At 38.7% G+C, this 16,433-nt stretch overlaps 1 protein-coding gene across 9 annotated transcripts in view; it reads right to left on the minus strand.

Annotated features, from left to right (window-relative positions):
- LOC137293890 (centrosomal protein of 170 kDa-like) overlaps positions 1 to 16,433 on the minus strand; it is a 167,593-nt gene that overhangs the window by 49,657 nt on the left and 101,503 nt on the right. For all 9 annotated transcript variants that reach the window (XM_067824678.1, XM_067824680.1, XM_067824679.1 and 6 more), the window contains one exon: positions 7,743 to 7,868. In XM_067824678.1, the coding sequence (XP_067680779.1) occupies positions 7,743 to 7,868 (126 nt within the window). The remainder of the gene's footprint in view (positions 1 to 7,742; positions 7,869 to 16,433) is intronic.

Raw genomic sequence — 16,433 nt, forward strand, 5'->3', positions numbered from 1 at the left:
TCAGATTGTGTATTTGCCATTAGTGTGGCTTTGTGGAATAACTAACTACCTACCTAACTCCACCAACCCCAAATAGTGACAAATACCCAATCTGTGTCAGTAATTTCAGTAGGTATTACAAATTGTCCACCAGTTTAATGGTTAAGGAACGTAAGTGAACAAAAAGGGTCCATCATCCTGTGTACCTCACTCTTAATTATATTTCAGGTATGCATGCATGCTCTGATCATAAGGAAATACCACAGTTAGTTAGCTGACAGCAGAAAGCAAACTCATACTGTCCCTCTCAATCAGAAAAATATAGTAAAATCTGAGTGAATGTGTTACTTCATTGATACAAGACACAAACTGACATCTGACAAATGTAATACCAAGTATTTGGTTAGTGAAATGGGTAATATATCAAACACACCTTACATAATCTCAGGGTACCATGAAAATAGTCATACAAGATGTCGGAAGTGTAAATGACTGATAGACAACATAAGTTCACTTGAATCTGAGTCAAGACATAATTCTATACAGAAGACCCTGAGCGTTAAGGAAATGCCAGTCTCCTTATTTCTGGGGCCTGAATGAGGATGAAGGCAGCCTGCTACAGATGAAAAGGGGATGTTTGTTTTTTTAAAAAGATATGCAATTGAATACAGAATAGGAGGGAAACAACCCATGTGAACACCAAGCAAGGAATTCTTAAATTGTCCAAAATAAGTCTTTGACAGAAATATTTTGACTGAAATTGACAGGTTCATGGATGGGTGTATGTGAGGGGCAAGTAGCAGAGTAGTTAAAGTGTTTGCTCATCAAGTGTTTGTTTCCCCACATAGGCACAATGTGTGAAGCCAATTTCTACCATGACATTGCTGGAAGTGAGGTAAAACTAAACTCAGTCACTATGTGTGTGATTTTACAAACTGAATCTGGAACCATTTGGTCCCTTGATGGTGTATCAAGAAACCTACAAATATTTCCACAGTGTACCTTCACTCAAGGTATCTTACAAACACCAGCTTCATAGCAGGTTAGAATAATATATGTTAGATTCCGGGGCAGAGTATCAGGGCAACATCAGACATGGAGCTTCTTTCTTCTCCTTCAACACTCTCTGATGTTTGTCACACCAAAGACGAGATTAGCAGCCCACCCACCTAATTTTACAGAAATGTTGCTCCAAGACAAGCTGTTGTCATTGCCCTCCTTGTTCTACCAACTGAATGTTCTGTAAAATGGTGAGTGAGTGAGTGAGTGAGTGAGTGAGTGAGTGAGTGAGTGAGTGAGTGAGTGAGTGAGTGAGTGAGTGAGTGAGTGAGTGAGTGAGTGAGTGAGTGAGTGAACAGCATTCCAGTGATATCACAACATGTCAGCTTTTTGGCAGCAAAATGTTTTACACTTCCGGAGCAACCCACAAGCACAGGTTGGTGATGATGAACCTAGAACAAAAGGCGTAGCCAACTGGGATTTGAAGCCATGAACATCAGTTTGGACTGAATTCAACAGAGTCAATAACAGCACCTTAGACAATATTGGGCCACTACTACTCAGAACAGAATTCCCCCCACTTGTTCATACTTGTGAATATTTTAATTCGCACCAAGTAATGAATAAATTCTTTAAATTCTGACTTCTAATTAAGTCCTGAGATGAATACCTCCAACCTCAAGCACTTGACATCAGATGGTCACAGTGAAACAAGCACCAACACTAATACTGATCTGAGCCCTCTTCAACAAAGCACTATGATGATGGTAAGTCACTAAGTTAACCATAGCACAATGTTAAAAAATGGGAGTTCAGGTTATCCTTTGCAAAGGTTGCTCTATGAAAGAAGCTCCTGGCCTTCATGACACCAAAGCTACTACAACCACGAGAAAATTTCATTTTACATCTTTATTGATTAAATAAGTGTTAAAAGAAAAATAAAACATGAGAAATAAAACTTATTGATTGATATTCATTCTTCATAACTTGAGTTATTGACAATATGGACACCTCTGAAGCGTTACATCCAGCATCAGCTCAAAGTGTTCTTTCTCCAGCAACATTTAAAGCATCCCATCAGGCTTCACATCATTTGATCACTGAGCAAGAATATCCTCTCACACAAGCAGCACATGAACCATTCTAGATTCAGCATCTAATCTGGAGCTGTTTCTATAATCAGATGTATGTAATTCCATATAGCTTTCTTCAGAACTATGTAATACATCTGGATGGCACCTATTTACAGGAATGCCTGCAACTGTAATCTTGGCAAATCATGGACCTGGCATTAGAGGGCAATTACTTGCACCCTGAAACAACTGCCACATCTTGCAATATTGGCCTGGCTGATTTAACTCCCGGGTTGGATCTTGACAAGTGTGAAATGTTCGAGAACTGATGAGTCAATTCTGGACGTCCAAGACTACAGATTGAATTTTCAGATGAATGTGCTAGTGACAAGCAAAATTAAATATTCTCAAAAGCATTCTGACAGAACATTCACAGTAGTCAATTAAATTCTAAACGAAATAATTATTAGCTGATGAGGGTTTATGAAGCATTTAGACCTCATTGGGAAATGCGGCTTGCTGTGAGATCAATCTTACAATTGGCAAAAGGAAATTTAATTTAGAAAGAGATTCCTTCACACTGCACTGGATTTGTGGAACATTAAACCCAAATTCCTAAGAACATGACATGATGATATTAAAGAAAGAAGATCATAGAGTGTTTATACTGACATCCTGTACATTCACATAACATAGCTAGGAAGCTATGAGACATATTCACTAGTCTTTCTACCAGTCTGCTACTTCAGCCACTCATATTCAAGATCATGGGGTTTCATAACCGAGAGATATTGGTATACAGGACAGTCATATGACATAGCTAGGGAGTTATGACATATATACCTGTAGGCTCAAGAAAACATTCCTTCCTCAAGCAAAAGCCAAGCTGCTGGAAGGTATAAGGTGTGGCAGGCTCCTGTGATGTACTCACAGACTCTCTAGTCTACTCCCATCACTGCAACCTTACAATATCTATTGATTTCTACATAGCTGTCTGTATCATGCATTGTCTTGATTGCTTTGGCAATGTTGGGACATATAGTTCTAGATATAGTCCAAAACATCACTCTGTAAAAGATTGACATAATGCATGACCTTGGTATGGACCAACCTCAAAGTCCAAGATGTTTGATCTCAAAGCTGTAGGAAAACAATAGATGATGAGAGTTTTATTCGGGTGTGAGCAATATGCCAGTTATATGACGGAGCATCAGATTAACATGGCAGGACAAGCAAGACAGCTGCAGGTTGAAAACAATATCTACTACACTTTTACCTTATAATGGGATCAGAATAAGTCCTGAAATGTTGTATTCAAAGAATAAAAAGACAATGAAACCTAGAAAATTCTTAATGTTCAATACCTATTTATGAAACACACTAAAATGGATATTTAGCTAACAATGAAGTAATCAAAAGGACAAGTCCTGTATCAGAATGTATTATTAGATTAAGGGACTACTGACACATAAGACCAACATAGCTGACTGGGTCACCTATGAGCCTAAACAATCAGTGAGTCACAAACCACAACAGATGAATCTAGAACAATAGTGTGACAGACATCATTGTTATCAAACTGGGTCAGTAGATGACAAGAATAAACACTAAGTATCACCTAATATCAGACCATCTCACACTTCTCATTATTGCTCTTCACACTCTCTCAACACAAAAATAAACTAGAGTGCGCCTAATCTGATCTATGTCATAGGCTGATGACTTACAATCAATGTCATCAATGGAAGGAGGCATCCATGGATTTGTCACCATACTTGCAGGCAATAATTCATTTAGGGAGATAACAAGCACCTGTCATTAACCAAGGACTGTCTTGTAAACAGTGTCCTCACACAAGAGATTAAGAGATTCTAATACAACTCTAACTGATCCCAAGGGTTTCCATAAAACCATTATCAATAAAACCATTATCACTCACATAAAAGTGTCGCCTGCCTCCATATCTTCCAACTGAGAAGACCCAGGCCTGATTCATCAACAGAACATAATCATTGCCACTTTCAGTTTCAGAATCCTAGTTTCTCAACCTGACACAGGGATGTAGTAGACTAGCCTCCAGAATTGAAGCGTAACTAATCAAGACTCGCTGACTTGGTTGACACATGTTATCGTATCCCAAATGCACAGATCGGTGCTCATGATGTTGATCACTGGACTGTCTGGTCAGGTTATTTCCAGACTGCAACCATAGAGATGGAATATTGCTGAGTGCGGAGTTAAACAACAGACCAACCAACCAGCTCTGTTGCAGCATAAAATGTCACTTTCTCCACTCACTCCCTCCATATGGTGTTGAGCTAATTGACCGATCCCATGATGTTACCATGCATTTAGGTTGTCACTGAGCAAATTATTCCTGCAATGGGTGGATACATATTACATAGATGAAGATAATCCATTTATAAAAGTGTGCACAACATTGCAGGAGTGTCAGAACAGCCTCTGCAATAGTTACCAGCTATTTGGTTTATTATGTACCGAAGAGGAAATATACAAGAGCCTGTCATTAAACCTAGGACCCAATTGCCAACGTCATCACACAACAGACTCCAATATAACCCTAACTGATATTTAGGGTCTGCACAAAACCATTGTTACTCACAGATAAAAGTATCAAATACAGTCATGTCTTCCCTTTGGTTCTGTACCAACCACTCTTCAGCCTCAGATATTGACTGACCAACAACAGACAATGGACACAAGCATATACTGTTGACTTGTGACCCAGTTCACACTGATGGAAATATTAACCACAATATAACAGTGAAATGTATGGAAAAGACCCTTGTACAAGTAATCTAATATACTACGTATATAACCTCCCTGCAACAAATAGGAAGTCTTCATTCATTTCTCAACCAAGAACATATTACCCACTAACCTATTCAGTCTGACCATTGCACACTAAGAAATGAATGAGTTCATTATATTGGGTCAACATGTTCTTCCTGATATGATCACACCAAAATTGCTAATAGTCATCTCCTCAATCCGATTACTGCAGGTCCTGTAATCATATACCGTAAACGCTAATATCCCATTCACTCAACATATGGATCTTCTTAATAATGAGTAAGTAGTATTACGTTCAGGCCAATGAGATATACTTACTAAATCACTTCATGAAGTAGTAAATCCTACAGAACACAAATATCCATATTGAACTGATGCTTCCAGACTCAACATGAACCGCCAGCAACAGTTGGACATGTCATGTGCATCAAGTGTCAGCTCTACATCACATGTGCTGCACAGTCAACAACCCAATCCATCATGTGTATCAACAGTAAGCTCCACACAGAGATTCCAGGCATGGCTGCTCAAGATGTCAGCCGCCTCCAGACAAAGGTACCAGAAGGACCACCCTGACCTACATCAGCCCAGACAAGCTAGCCCTTCTTTCCTGACCATATCACCAAACATCAATTAACACTAGCCCTCTCTCACTAGTATCCCCAGAGGCCAGGGAAGCATGGCTACTGGAGTTATATCATCCCATGCCACACTCAGATGGTGCTGGCATCCAGGAAATCAGGGCATGCTTTAGTAGCATTGCATGAATATCTTCATTGGGCAGAACAACCATACCATAAATACATTAAAAACATAAGAAATGAACCCAGGAATTCGGTGGAATGAGCAAACAGTTTAACCACTAAACTACTTCATGTCCTGTGACAGAATTTCACCACATCAAGTAAATAAGATATTTACAAGCCATATTTACTTACATTTGTTTTCGTAAATGCACACATAAATGGAACTAATTTTAAATGTGAAGAGTTTGTGATTGTTCACTATGTAATAAGGGAGTAATCACAGACTTCCTTAATACATAGTTTCAATATGCTATTTTCCCCAGGTTTGTAGCGTGCAATAACTAAACTCATGCATCGTAAGCTTCACTATCACATGTGACGTACAACATCAGCAGCCATGATCCCTGGATAACTATCAAGCCATATATCACTACACAAACTACTGCAACTGTTAAGTGGTGACTTTAGCCTCATCATGTTGATCCCTTGACAACTATCACCAGATACATTACCTCAATAAGAACTTTTGGATTTTCAGCACACCAATGGTGAAGTGGTCATTCAAGCCTCATCATGTCCCTAACAACTATCACCCCATACATCACAACACAGCCATTACTTGGATAACTGTACACAGTAGTAATTGCGTGTGGCAAGTACGAGGTTAGTCTGTCTCACAGTCCCATAACCACATTATTTTCCCTTCTCCCTAGTCCTCCCTGCAATGCTCCAGCCCATAATGAAGCAAGTCTAGTCTACTATAAAGTGGTTATATTCCCACTTACCATTTACCAGCACTTACCATATGAGAAAATTTTCAGAGACTGATGCTTCAGCCAACACATAATATCAGAATATATGTAATTTGGGCATTTTGGCATTTATTTTGGCAAATAATTCCTTTCAAATTAATAAAGATCCCCAGTAATTTGGTTGAGTGGCATTTTAGAACTTGGGAGGGACAATACTGAACAAAGTTTATGGAAAACAACTTCTTTATTATGTCAGTACATTTCGATACGGATTCTTGTAATGTACTCTTCCCTGTTTGTTAAGTAGTGTAAGCCCCAGTGAGATGGGTGAGATGGGAGATTCAGACCTTTAGAAAGTCTAGACTTGCTTCATTAGAGGCGGAGAGGAGAGTACAGTGGTGCAGGGATTGCGGAACAGTCTAAGAGTTATCTACCTAACCATGTCCAGGTGAGAGGCCTGACAAAGCCTTCACTGATCCCTGGACCAACACCATGAGAGGTGGGGCAATCATTGGAGGACGCAATCACTTGTGAAATGGCTAATAACAGATGATGGTAAACAGCTCTCAGGGAGAGAATGTTACCCAAACACAAGGCAGTCAGATTATGTACCAGATTATAGCCCTGACACTGGCTACAGTGTTCAGCGTGTTAGACTGTACTGCTTTTATCATGCTTCTTGAGAGATAAAATCTCACATACACAGACTGGATGATACTGGTGAGATTTAATATGTAGAGAGCAGTAGAACAAACATTAAACACTTCTATATGTTGGATGATAAGGTACATTGTACTACTCTTTGTCTCTGAGACAAATTACAAGAATATTTTCATTTGCTAACTAAAAAGTTGAAAACACACAATTTTTTCATATTATGGCATGGAAGATTGACTATAGTGAAATGAAAGAATTGCTTTTTTTCAGTTTCCTTTATATAGTATATAAATGAGCATATTCAGGGCTCTTAATCAACTATGTTCATATAACAGAGCTACAAATTAACACCAGTTTTCAGAACTGATGTTCAGAATATTTTCAAAACTGATTTTACAATGTGTTATTCTCACTGAAGACAATTTTAATAATTTTATAAATTTCTTAAAATCACATTTCATCTAAAAAGAATACTTATTTTATGTTTTCTGTTTTATTGTCTAAATGAACCACTTACAACATATATGCTGAAAGATGCATAACACAAAACAATGCTAACAGTTAATATTCTTTTTCAAAGATCTTAAATTTGTGAAAGACCTTTCAAAATACAAAAACAATCCACATGCAGTAGTGGACACCTCATGCCAATTACTGAAACTAAGCAGACAGATGTCCATGATGTACAGGTAATAATACGTGAAACACGGCAGTTGTCCTACCTGTATCCCCATGGACAGAACTCCTCTTGGACCCGGGTTTTGATGGGTATGACTCTGTTCCCTCCTCCTCTCCCCACCAATCAGGCTGTCCGTACAGGGGCGTGCATTTCTTCACAGTTTCTAATTCTGGAACACAAAAAGTATGCATAATGAGTTACAAGCCTTAGTCGCAAGAGCCCATTACTTCATGTGCATACAAGTGAGGCACGATGCAGTACTAGCACATGTGTGTGATGCCTCGTACAGACTCTCCTGTGGTGGAGGTAGAGACTCTACCTGACATGGAGGTAGAAATTCTGGCATCTGAGGAGAAAAGTAAACAGTCCTTTCACCTATATCAGGCCATTCCACACGCTTCGTGCCTGATTCTGAATGGAACTAGTCCTGGACCCGAACAATCATCCCATGACACAATCAGGAATTTACATCCAAAATATGATTATTTATTCATGTGTAATTATTAATTCTACATGTTACATATGTTTAACATGTTGTGTGACATTCATAATATGACAAATATAGATAACTAATATGTTTTTGTTTTTTTCTGTAATCAAATATCACAATCCAACCTTAAAAAATCTGATCTCCACAAATTATATTTAATCAGAAAATACAATCTTTCACTTTTCCTGTGCAAGATGGGGTACACCCGAGCAAACCAAAGATTCACAAAGACCATTACAGTTTCCTTTAAGCAATGTTGGTACAGATAAAAAATAAATTTTCATTTTGTTTGAAGAGCTTCCAAGACTTCAAGTTGACTTTTACACATGAACTAACACTCCTGATGTTGAACAGAAGTTGAAGGCAAGCAGTATTCAGGTGGTGTTCTAGAGAGAGGTATTGAACAACCCAAGACTCTAAAGATAGTAGAGATTGCCCTTGCAGCACAGTTCCTATTAGATGACGATGAGAGTGTTAATTACATGTTCCTTGGATATTTCACTAAAAAACTGGAGGAACATGTTTTCTTCTTGACGCAATGTTATAGCCATTATTAAACAAAATGTATTTAGGATCCGAGTTTACATTCAGTGACCAACCACGTGATAGCATGGTCCTGGCCTGTCAGATCAGTAGGGGATATGGATAAGTTCTACACTGCAGCCTACTCCACATACCAGGCTGCACCAGCTCAATGCTGAAATGTTATAGCACCAGTATTAAAGATGGTTATTTCCGAGTATACAACCTAACATTAACCAGTAGTACTTGATCCTGAGTGTGTTTCACAGTTGCTGAACACAGCTCTTTCAATTCCAATTTAAACCAAAATGACAGTCTGCCTTGCTGCGATATGTATGGCAAAACTCAACTTTCAAAACAAACTTTCCTCATAAGCAAAAGAAATAAACGGCCATGGCGCTGTGCCAAAAGCTTCAGAAAGATATATTTTTAGGATTTATCCAGCTACATTGCGGGGTTACAAACTTTGTATATTAACACATAACTGCAAAAAGAAATCCAAAAATCCATCACAAGCATGAATTTGGAGGATTAATCAATATAAATATACCCAGGAAGGAAGAGGGTTGTGAATACAGTGCAATAACTGCAATGAATTCGACAGGCACCTTTAACACAGGCAGTTGAAAGTGAAAACTGATTAACATCATGCTGTGTTTTCTTTGGGAAATTAAAGAGACTTGTGTCTGTTGTATGTCACTTGGTCTCCCCTATCATACTCTCTCACTCACTCTCTCACTCACTGCACCAACCTCCATGTTTCTGCTACTTCCTTTTTCATTCTAAATCAACAAAGTTTTTCTCTAAAAAAAAAACTGACACCAAATCTAGCAAATTTTATTTCCATACCTGTCATGAGAAATTAAAACTAGGAACCCCATTTGTGTGACATTATACAGGTTTACAGACTTCCAGAAACAGTGGTCATATTTGCACACAATAGGTGGGTGTCAAGCACATAACCTAAAATGTTTCCTACTGAAAAGACTAAACATACAAATTCTCAAACCACATAAGGCGATACAGTAATATGTATATTCAACTGTAGTACTGCAGTTGTCCAAGAATGCAGTCTAAGTAAACTTATCCTCAGTACTTTTCATTACACTCCACCACTGAGTCTAACAAAACCTTATGGGAGGTCGTGTCAGGTAACCTATGAGACTGACCAATCAGAACACAGCTTACCAAATCGCGAAAATGCACATTCACACATACCTTTTGAAGTTTTTATCTCGAAAAGGTTCATACCCGAATGATTCCGAATGATTCCGAATGCTATTTAGCTTACGCTCGCTTCCAGGTGATGCACACGGCGTATGTACAACCATGACAATGGTGATTTAACAGTCCCTGAAAATAGTGTTTTTGGCAATATTCAAGTATGTCATCTTGCAGAAATATTAGCCAATGGTAACCATGTGAACAGAAACACCAAAGCGTATATACTGCAGGTCAAATAACTGTGTTATATGCAGATTTGTTTGTGGAGAGATCTGTGTCAGTGACCTGAATATTTTGAAAGTCCCTCTGATCCCTAAATAGTAGCCGTTGTCTGATTGGTTAAATCTATTTAACTGTCTCGCATTTGATTGGATGGTCATTGGTCGGTCAAAGGTTACTTGACGCGACCTTCTACTAGGTTTTGTTAGACTCAGTGGTGGAGAGTAACGAAATACACTGAGACTAGGTTTACTTAGACTGCCAAGAATGTTAACTGCCAATCATGCCATAATTTCCCCACTCTATTTGGGATTCATTCTGACATATTCAACAACTTCTCACTATTTCTCCTGGCCAACATAGATACATATCATTCTGGAAGAAGCACAGATTGCGAGAAGCTATTGATTTGTCCCTCAAAATAGCTATTGAGCTATTTCTGGCCCCCAAAAGTTATATGAACTATTTGTCCAAAGTGAGCTGCAGATAACATTCATTTGGCTCATGGATGCCTCCACCAACTCAATGACTTACACAGAAAACATCTGACTTGGCAAATTCTGACAAACAAGATGATCAAAACACATCATTAAAATGAATTAACCTCCTCAAATGTTCAAACTCTAAATACCTTCAATGGGTGATACATTGCCCATCCTGCAGCAAAACATTTCGAGCTGTCCCTCCTCCTTGTCCACAGACGTCTGCATGAAGACAACAGACGGGCAATCTGACTTCCCAAGACAGTCCCACAGAGCACACCTAGCTCCTTCACTTCCACCAAACTATGTCTTACCTGCACATCTGTGCCCTATACACAACACATATCATCTTCCATCTGGCTGCAGGGAATAACTCAGCTTGAGGAAATACAAAAACAATTGCCTACACCTCCATGGTAGTCATCATGTGTTTTTCCACTTAAACATTGCAAGTTATCTGTTGCAGTTCTTGAGTACTCTCAGTTATTTGGGTGCTTGTTTTTCTGCTTCTGTAAATGGGCTCATCTGATGCTATTTGTGGGCAAGAGTTCAGTTAAAGCTGTCCTATACTCACCTTAATTTCCAATCAGATTTATGTCCTCCATGCATAATGGGTGACCATTATTGCTCAAAGTAGAACTTTACTTTCAACAGCCAAATCTTCAGTGGACATTCATATCAAATATGGGAACTAGTTACGTACTTTGGTTATTGAGACTAATATCAAGTCACTTCCTCACATAATGATGCACCATGGTTCAAACTCAACTTTGTCTACCAACCAACATTCACAATGAATAAATACCATGATACATTTTACCTCCACCATATCTCCATAAGTACAATGACTCAATACTTGGCTTTAATTACATCTAGTTTCACACAGAAAATGTGTATAAACTTGTGCCAGAGATGTTATGAAAATACACAGGAACATAATCACCTGAAGAAGAGACTAGGAACTGTCTTCAAACGTTGTGACCTTGTATAATAAAGAAGTTGAGCCATAAAGCATTTAAGTTTAACATAATTTTCTATAAGAACAAAGTGTAACTTCACAAGGACAAACATGATCCATCTTCTGCCATTTACTTACCAACTCTAAGTACACACGCTAATGTTTAATGGTGCTTGTGACTGTCACAATATGTTGTAGGTCCTCTGAACATCGCCATACCAGCACACATGACAGACAGTTTCCACCACTCAAACCTCAAATTACACATTCATAGAACTGGAGGCACAGACCAGTAATCTATATATACCCTTTGTCTGGGATTCCTAGTGCTGATGCAACACAGCGCTGACAGTAACATACTCCACTATGCTGACAGCAACACACTTGACTGCTGGATCCAGTCTGTGCCATGTGTCGTCGCACCCTAGTGCACACCGCTACACCAGCAACAAACACAATCAGCATTCGTTCCATTTCTGCCCCATTTCAACACAATAAATACGCATCAGCTTCCCCGGACTTGCTACAAAACATGTTGAATGTAGTATTCGCATAAACCAATGGGCGGAGAGGTGTTCTTGGCTTCAATGGAAGGCCTCCAAAGCTTGGGGCTGATTCAAATGAAAATTAAGTGAACGGCACTTGAGCTTTTCCTGAACATGCTGGGGTTTCTCCTCTCTGATGTGTCATCATCAATATCATTAAATAAGTCTTTCAACATCGACATGGATGAACATGCAGACATAAGCTCTCTTATGAGTTCTTGTTTGGGAGACATTTAGAAGTTGGAGCACTTAGGATGGCTATATCGATGAACAACTTCTATATAACAGCAAGAGTGGGAGTTGCTTGATAACTGCATTAAAGCCTACACTGAAACAACACTCTCACTGTTTATAAAGAAGTTGGTCATCTATGTATTGTTATCCTTCTTCTTGAGATTGGTCTGTTTAAGTTTACTGCAACTCTCACCTGTGTATCACAGTGAAATATGCAAAATCACATTTAGTGAATAGATTTTGAGTCATTTGGGTACAAATAACTGGGAACCAAATAGTAGAAACAACACTTTCTACTTGTGTTTCACAATTTCTTTACAGACCTTATGTTCCTGATAGAGTGCAGGCATCACACTGACATGAACTCTTACTACAGTGAATTATGCAGCAGATACTAGCTGTGTCAGTTTCAGCTGACATGGACATTGATACTGTGAGCTGTTACACACGGTGGGCAGCAGTTAACAAACAGATACAGATCAGAAGTCATGTAAACAGCATTTCAAGCTGTGTTATTTTATGAACAGATCTTCACTGATGTGAAGCATGTGCTATCTCTGTAGATACACGAGTTCATTCATTAATGGCCACACTGAACTTTGACTTCAGCCTTTGTTCCTAAATTACTACATAAATAGTCATCAGGGTAAAGCATGTGTTCTCAGGAAAGTGGATTGGATGGTCAGGTTTGTTGACTTCAGCCATGGAATAAAAGTTTATCCTTTCCCTGGGTGGCATTCATTATTTTACAAGTGGATATGATACGTTGGAACACAGCTGAATCATAAAGTCATCCTCTCCAACAAACTTTCACAACATAATATCAAGTCATTGACCAATTCCTGCTTCCTTTGGTCACAACATGGCTGAAATATTGCCGATGTAACATTAAAAATTAACTCACTTAACTTGCCTCTCCTGGCACCAGCAAACCAAAAGAAAGCCATATTGATTCTTTCATCACTTTCTGACCCAAAACATGTAATTGGTATATATCTGTGATAAAATGTCACAAAATACATTTCCTGAGATCATCAACAATAAGTATGAATACAACACAACTGTGAACCAACATTCTTCTTATTCGTCGTTCAAAACAGCACTCAGTAATATTCCTCCTTTATTACCTGTTGACAATTAAGCATGCACCTGACAACCAATGACTGATACTGCGAGCATCATCTCACAATCTAGGTAGATGACTCTCTTTAAACATACTCATCTGACCATCTGACCCATACATATGTCAGATGTACCAAGCATGGGTCGCTGGAAACCATTCCTAACCCCTGATTCCCACAAATTTCTGAACAAACCCAGTCTATGGCATAATATGTAATCTCCTGTGACTCTCTATAAATGCTAAATCTTCCTTTCAGACTGCTCCATCAGGTACAACTGTGAGCAGCACGTTAGACACAGGAGAAAATGTATGCCAGGTTGTGTTGACCTCAAATAAATATACAGTTCACACTATGCATATCTTGTACCTTTACCACTATAGCTCTAAAGATTTTCCCCTCCAACACAGGAGTACACCTGTTGCTAGATACAGGGCTAGTCATGGAAACTTAATGCAAATAAAAAAAGATAAAAATAACGGTTTTCCCCTGTATATAAATTACATGGGGAGGACACTGTACACAGGTTGAATAAGGATCAATATCATTCTGTTTGCGAGTTCAATGAGACAGTTGTTAGGACACCTGTAGATATACTCTATATATTTCAGCTGTTTCCCTTGAACTGGTTACAGTAATTTAGAACTTCCGTTACTGATTCCCTTAATTAAAATCTTGACATGACAAAATATTGTCTTTTCCCCCATAACTGCACATTCTTCAAACATATATTTTTTATTGCTGATAACAGAGAGATAAGATGGCAAGAATGATGCTTTAGACACATGGGTGGATACAGTCTTTGAGAAAGGGGGTTGCACCTTATTGGGAAAAGGGGGGATGCACACTTCATTTTTAGCTGAGATTGAATGGTCATTTACAAAAGTTCAGGACAAAAGGTGGGCGGTGTGCACCATAACTCTGAATCCACCTAGGAGACATCAATGGTTGAACGTAGACAGGAATTATGTGTATATCAGAGTTGTAACTGCATGAATCATGCACAAATTTAGCCTCATAAACTCATTAGATTCTAAATAAATATAGGCAGTGTTTACAAATGTTTAATGCTACAGTTGACACACTTGTCAAGGGTGAACACTAACATCCAGTGTCACTAAACTGGCCACCATAACAACGCTTGCCAATTCAAACACATGGTCCAAGATGTGTTATGGGAATTTCATCATGGCTGCAAGAGCTTGTATGTTCTTGATGACACTGGAATTCTATAAAAGCAGATCATCCATGCCAAATTACAGCATCATACATGGTTACAGAAGAGATGTAAAGTATGCCAGTTTATCACATGGGGCATATAACAGCTTATTCCACCACAAGTTCCAATGTGTTAAAAATAAAAAACCCAAATTTTACAATAAAACTTACCCATGTTAATAAACAGAATACAAAAAGGTCTAAGGCATATTTTGATGACGACAATGACAAAGCTAACAATACTGCCAGCATGACTGTGGACATCATCTACAGCAACAACCTGTATAGCAGCAAGGTCAATGTAGACTGCTTCCCCAAATTCCTGCACTCCCCCTTGTCTCCCCTCTCCTCGTCAGGCAAGGGCCATTACAGATCCTACAGGCGGTACTGATACTGACATTACCTGACTTTGCTTGAGATGGATGCTATTGATAGGAACTGTTTGTCCTGTTGAACTCTGATGGGAGACCTACAATCATCCTGAGGACGCTCCACCAAGAACCTGGCATGGCAAACTGCCATGTGATTCTACCATTACAATCAATACAACTACATGGACAGTTGTTAACAGCATCCCAACCACGGTTTAATGATGGCAGGGAAAGATAAGGACACAAACATGCATGTGGCAAAACGAACCTGATATCCCCAGGAAACTCTTGTGATGTCAACTGCGCTCTGTAAAGTCACAACTATTTATAGACTGTCATCACAAGCATTGGCTCTTGCCTGAGAAGCTAGGCAGACAAAGTGATCTAACCTCCACTCACAGACTCCACTGTCTCTCATGAAATAAAACCCCACTTAAATTTCCTCTGCATCCAGAATGACCACTTGACTGCCAATTTTAAATGACATTTGTGACTGCTATTCCATCCTTACTCCCTAAAACACAGTTTCTGGAGCCAAATTAGTCATGGGCTATAGTCTGTTCCAGAAAACATGGTTCCCGGCTGAGAAAATCAATAACTGCCTGGTTACAGTTGTCAGGATGACATAGAGACTGGAAATCTGTCTCTGTTTGTGAGCAGCTCATCAACAGCATCGATTATAATAAGTTGCTATAATACAAAAAACACACTTGATCACCACAGCATGAGAAAAGATTAGAGTTAACTGAAGGGTCTATTGATTTGATCCCAATGTTGCTTTAAGGACTGCACGACCCTTGGGCCTACTTACCTATTCAGAGTTTCTCTGAGTCAGCACAATATCACATATCACAATATCACTCTTAATCATTTCAATGTAATCTCCCAATGAACTTTTGAGCTATTTATTAAGTAATATAGCTATGTGATCTATTTCAGATATTTATTTTCAAATCAAGGCACAAACAATTTATTGATAATCTGTCAAAATGAATTAAATCATGATGAATTAGTAACTGTCATTTTTTGTATCAAGTGCCATGTTCAAGCACTGTAACTTTCATTCAACAGTAGTTCTTCATGGTGAGGTATGTGTTCTTAAACTGAGACTCACAGGTCAGAGTTCAAGAGTAAATTATTTTCATTTACTTTTCATTGTGAAACTAGCCTACTCGACACCGATGCTTTGTTGTAATCCCCTCTTGGTGCTCACTAATGAATCATACACTTTGAGATATTAAGGATAATGATAAATTATTACAATACCTTGCAGTGACATCACTAAGATGTTCCTTTCAATGTTTTCACACTGAATTTATTAACAGGTAAACCTAGAAGAGACAGTGGTTT

This window comes from Haliotis asinina, chromosome 8 (genome assembly GCF_037392515.1).
Source record: "Haliotis asinina isolate JCU_RB_2024 chromosome 8, JCU_Hal_asi_v2, whole genome shotgun sequence".
NCBI classification, from domain to species: domain Eukaryota; kingdom Metazoa; phylum Mollusca; class Gastropoda; order Lepetellida; family Haliotidae; genus Haliotis; species Haliotis asinina.